This window comes from Pyxicephalus adspersus, chromosome 4 (assembly GCF_032062135.1).
Source record: "Pyxicephalus adspersus chromosome 4, UCB_Pads_2.0, whole genome shotgun sequence".
In the NCBI taxonomy this organism is placed as follows: Eukaryota; Metazoa; Chordata; class Amphibia; order Anura; family Pyxicephalidae; genus Pyxicephalus; species Pyxicephalus adspersus.
The window spans coordinates 90,124,436-90,130,435 of NC_092861.1; the positions used below are offsets into that span (position 1 = coordinate 90,124,436).

Here is a 6,000-nt window from a genome sequence, read left to right on the forward strand (position 1 = left end):
TGTTTGAAAATTTCAGTGGAAAAAATATGCTGTTCCTTGGGAAAAGAATCCTCCTGCTCCATTTTTGTTATCCCTAGAAAGATCAATATTGTTGCCTGATCCTGACAATATAGTTATGAAATACTGATTTTGACCTATATTTAACACCTATATGGTTAGTTAAATGTGCTTTACGCCTTAGCATGTACTCTCAAAACATTAGGAAATAACAATTTAAAAACATTTGATTTACTACTAGTATATGTGTAAAGTAGACCTTAAAGCTGAAGGTAATAGCTTGTTCTGTCTACAGGATGATGCTTTGTTAGTAAAGCTTACCTTACTCCTCACTTAAACAGCTGCTGGATCTCTCTACCATTGCCTAGTACTCCGGTTTGCTAGCAGGACCTCAGAATTATTCCTTACATTTTAAAAGCAATATTTTAAAAACCCTACATTGCTTTTGGAGCACACCAGTACAACTTAAGCTCAAAAGACTCTTCCTAAAATGAAAGATAAAACTGCAGAGCTCTAAAACTATACAAATATTTATATATGTAATGTTTCTGCCTATGTAGAAGCCATATGTCTACACGAGGAGTTGAGATTTGTAGTCAAAGTAGATGGTGAGCAACTGTATGACCACAGTCATTATTATAGACCGTAAACCTGAAGGCAAAGAACGTTCTTTATCTGCATGACTGCAGGCAATGCTTTTTTTTAATTTGAAGTTGATTTCTAAAGGTAATGCACATAGCTCCCAATTGTCTTGCATTTTAAGAGAGAGTATTTAAGTTTTGTATTTGATCTGCTCTTGTCTAAATATTTTGTGTTTGTCTGTTTTAGGAGATCAGACCTTAAGGATATGGGATGTGAAAGCACCTGTGTCTAAGCTAGTTATCCCAGCACATCAAGCAGAGATTTTAAGTTGTGACTGGTGCAAGTATGATCAGGTATGTTAAATGTATCAAGTTACTTGTAGACACTTTTATCCTGTTTGCTCCTTTATAACTTGGTTATATTCCTTTTTTCTTAACAGCACATCTTGCGTTTCTGTCCAGGTCCAGGCTAGTCTTACAGGTGGTCTTTATCTTTCATGTTTTCTAAGGGCAGAATATTGTCACAAAAATTAGCAAACGTAAGAATCTTAGTGACTCTAAGACCGGGCACAAATTGTGGTGACTAAATAGGTTTGAGCATTTCCAAATAATAGGTCTTGTGGGGTGTTCCTAGTATGTAGCAGCTCATGACAACCAAAAGTGGTCCATGTAAGGACAACAAGAAGGGACGACCAGTGTACCAACTATAGGGACTTGGAGAGCCAAGACTCAATTAATTTGGGTGGAGGGGAAGTTTGCTTGGGCATGTGCAGAAGGGGCATTTTGCTACACTGATGTAGCAGTAAGACCAGCACTCTTTTTTTTCCCCCTTTACAGCAGGCTACATCACCAAATCTCACACCTGTGCAGTGCGAGATCAGGTATTGTAGCCAAAAGGCGGTGGCACCTGGTGCTTCCTCATTACCTGGACAAAGGAGAATTCCAGGACGGCGGGATCAACGGATCTTTGGAATTAAAGGTAAGTGTATTGGATTGAGAAGGTACTACTAAAGGTGTAGTTAGTACCCCAGGCAGGGTGTTTGTTTTCTGAGAACTGACAGTGTAGTGTGCTGCCTTATTTTGAACTGCTGCAAGCCCGTTGCTACGAGCAATCCCCAACATTAGGCTCACACTGTGTAAAAACATGCAGGTGCAGTGTATAGCTTCACTACTGAAAACCATTGCTTAAAAACTATTAGACTTTCCCATTTATTATCACTTATGGTTTTCTTTTTGGTACTACTTAATGCTATAATGAGTTAATGAATAGTTAATAAAACACATAGCCTTATTGTAAAAGAACATTGTATTTTGACCTTTACAGCATTGCCTTGTGGGAAATATTATTTAAATTATATATATATTAATTTTTGCTAAAATGTTAGGTGCAGAAAGCAATATTTGCTCTAATAGTCGAGGACCGTTATGTAATAAGACTTTGATATTTAATAAAGAGGAAATGAAAGACTAGCGTGCATCAAATTTTTTCTCTTTTGATTTGTAAGAACCCCAAGGGCTATGTATATCAATATCTCTACTGTCAAGTCCTGTAAAAGTTTTGGATTTTATTGGTTTTAACGTATAATGATTTCTTTAGGCAATCTTAGTCCAACATTGTACTCCATTCATGAATTTCTCCACTATCCCATTGCATTGTGGGAAGTTGTAATGTTAGAAACAATGCATTTATGTTACAAAAAAAAAAAAAACTGTTGACTTCTTTATTACTACAATGCGAGAAATAGCTAATTATTGTCATAGCCCCACTAAATACAAAATGCAACAAGGAAAATTCCAGTAGCAATTAGTTATTGTCCTTGTCCCTATTAGAAAGAAGCCCCAGTTCCTGAACTTGAGTGAATCATGTAATAAACTGTCATTGGTTTCAAGCAAGCTGCGCTTCTATGCTATTCCTTTAGGGACTTACCCAAATCATCTGCAATGTAAAACAGGTTAAAACTGACTCAGATTGACCAAAACATCTACAGTTGTCATTTATTGTTTCGATTTGAAAAATTTTCTAGCTAACACCATATATTGATTGGGAAAAGGTTAATCCAGTTTCTGAATTACATTTTTTAAAGTGGAAGCTGTGATTTTCATTGTTTTGTGAAATACACCCAACTGTTTTAATGTTTTCAATTGTCATATAATAAAAGTGCTTTATTGATTTGAGACAGGGATTCCATATTTTTTTACGCTGTTTTTATGGATGACTGCTGCTTTCAATAATTTTAACTAATAAAATAAATTCGATTGATGGGCTTTTCTAGTTTCATCACAACTATCAATATATTAATAAATTATCCACGTTTTCTATCACATTACTTGTCTTTTTTAACCTTTTTCAGCACAAGACCCATCTTGTTGTAAATGAGGTTCAGTAAAAACAACATATTGGTGTCAATAGAAACTATTTCAATTTATTAATAAAAAATAGTTACAGGGCTTATCTGCAAAATATCTACTTTAATATATCATCATAGTGTGTTGTTACATGTTAACATTTGTAAAATGCAATACATCCTTAAATTAAACACTGGATTTCTATAACTCCAAGCTTTGCATGAAACTTTCCAGTCAGCAATAACATGTAACATTAAAACTGATAATTAAATGTTAATTAAAAAAGACATTGCTACATTAAAATTTTAAATTAACAATTCGTTTATGATATGGATGTGCAGATGATGCATTAAATTATCATAAAAAAATTGTCTTGCTGATGAAATTAGAAAGCCTTTTCATGGTTTATCACTGTCATGATTCTATTTATTCCTCCTCACTTACAAGCCTGATTTTTGGCCTCAGTGTTTTCAAATCAAAGTTGTTCATGCCTGACATTTTCATTTTGTCCTAGTTTGCTATACAACTGTAAGATATTCAGATATTCAGCTCATTACAAGACTTGAAGACTAGAAGAGATCTCATAATTTTGATTCAAATTTTCCCGTCAGACAATAGGATGATTTGCTAACATTGTATTTTTTTTCTGGTTGTCTTAAAACTTTAACATCTCTAATGAGATTTATCTTGTCAATGCAGTTTACGGCAGAAATGGATCTAGTGTAAGGCTCTCTTTTCAGACATTGTAGACTTGGGAGACTTGTACTTGTCTGACCATTTGGCAAATGCAGGATTTGCTTATTCTCTTTCAAACAGATGGAAATTCCCACTACAGGAATGGCCTAATATCTCTAGTATCCATACTATAAATGTTTTTTTTTACTGTTGATTGAAATACAAATTACAGACCTTGGTGCAACCAATAGGACCCAGTAGTATGCATACAGGGACATTGTATTTGTCTACCCATGCTGTAATATTGGAATTTAATAGTACAGTGTTCAACCCAGAATTTTTTTTAAGCCGGGTGGTAAGAAATTGTAGGCGGGTGGCAGCCCCTGTATTGTGACCTAACTCTTTAGTAACCACCCAAAAACAGCCAGGTGGTTACTGAATGAAAAGTGCTGGGTGGTGCACCCAGCTAAAAGGCACTGAGGAGAACACTGTAGTAGATATAGTTGTTGGTGTAATCTATATATATCTTTTGTTACTTTAAATTTTTGTTGTCGTTTTTACTTTAAACACATTCCCTAACATATATTTACAAATGTCTTTTGCCTTAAGGTATGTTCTTCGCCACACAAATGAACAACAATGTCTTGACAGTACTTTTTCTTCACAAACAATGTGTTTCCAGCAACAATATTCTAGCATCTGCATGTAGTGTTATTTGTATGATCAAATATATACAAATATATACAAATGTATGATCACATGTATTGTAAATAAGTTGTAGTTTCATTCCACTGCATTCTCTCCAGGAAAAACAAATCTACTAATTTGTATAATCATTGTTTAGTAAACTTAGTCTTGGGATGTAAAAACTATACCCATTCTACCCGGCAATACTCTTAGGCATACACATATGATGCACAGAGCCCATTGTGCATTAGTCAATAAATGTACTGTTTTAAAAAAATATAAAATTTTCTCTAATTCACCTTGCAAAATTGTCACTTGTAAAACCTTATGATACTTTTGTAGTATTTTTCAAACCAGAGGTAGAAAAGAAGGTTTATTAATAAAATGGTAGGTAGAAGAAATGACTAGGGCTCTAGATTTGACTAAAAAGCAGTTAGTGTTTTTAGTCAAATCTTAAAGTGGACCTATCACCAAAAATTTTACTTTTCACGCCTATGCAGCGAGATCGACGCTCTTTCTATGTCAGGACGGGCGAAAGCAAAGGTAAGTGTGTAGAAGGAATGATTACTCATAGGCAGCTCTTGGTATCTGGAGCAATCACACTAATTACCCCTCAGGATCCCTTTACCAGTCCAGTGCACACTTCAATTAAGGGGACAAAGCCCTGTAGAAGAACAGGGACTCTTAGAACCCCTAACATGTGTTGTTTTGTATAGTTAAGGTGTCTGGATTTATGTTACTTGTTGATTACCCGGCATTGGTCGGGTATTTATTTTTTGCAATCTTATATTGTACAGGAAAAGGAATGAAATAAAGGTAAATCAAAGAAATGTTTTTTTTTTTTTTTTTACAGGTTTTAAAAGTATAAGTACAATATACAACTAAAATACAATTAAATATAGAACCTAAATGAATGGCATATGTTCCAATGCTGTTTTAATAGGAACATTGTGCTCATGAAACATCCTTTGTAACTTTAAGACAATCTAAAATTTTGTTCTTGAGATGTAGGTGCGCCTCTGGTCAGCTTCTAATAGTTTTTAATAAAATACGGTTGTAGAAATTTTGGTGGTTGATCCACTGTGAATATGGATGGAAATCCAAGCTGTTGTACAACTGATGTGGCGCCAAATGATGTCATTTGGAAACATGAGTTGTATTTTCTGATGTTATTAGGCAAATGCTTTGACTATTTGAGGTATTTACTTATGTGTAATTCCAAAGTTCCTGTGGTGGTGTTTCCAGTTGGCAGAGTTTGACTTTCCCTTTTTTGCAGCAAATACCAGGAGACTCAGATTTAAACTTCTTGGCTTGACAGTAACTACAAACCATTTCCAGTTTTTTGTTGGTAACACTTGCATGCTGCGAGTAGACTTTATGTTGTACATAGTGGAATCTTTCCAATGCTAAGCTAAAATGTTATGCAGTTTGTTATTGTCTGGCTCTTTCTCTCATTTTTATTACTCAGGTCTCACTCTGTTGTACTGTCTCTAAAGCTCCAGATGTAGTAGCTCTATCTCTGTTATCCTGTACTCGGGTCTCACACTGTTGTACTATCTCTGAAGCTGTAGATGTAGTAGCTCTTTCTCTCATTTCCTGTAGTCAGATCTCATGCTGTTGAACTGTCTCTGAAGCTCTAAATGTAGTAGCTTTCTCGCGCAGCGTGGCAAGTCTTCTATTCCTGTCCTCGAGATTTTCTTGTCTACGGTGTTTT

General features: G+C 35.0%; 1 protein-coding gene across 1 annotated transcript in view; it reads left to right on the forward strand.

Annotated features, from left to right (window-relative positions):
* The window catches only part of PEX7 (peroxisomal biogenesis factor 7), a gene marked incomplete in the record, with an annotated part of 101,344 nt that overhangs the window by 26,869 nt on the left and 68,475 nt on the right, over positions 1–6,000 (forward strand). The window contains 1 exon segment of the mRNA XM_072408948.1: positions 826–932. Coding sequence (XP_072265049.1) covers positions 826–932 — 107 coding nt within the window.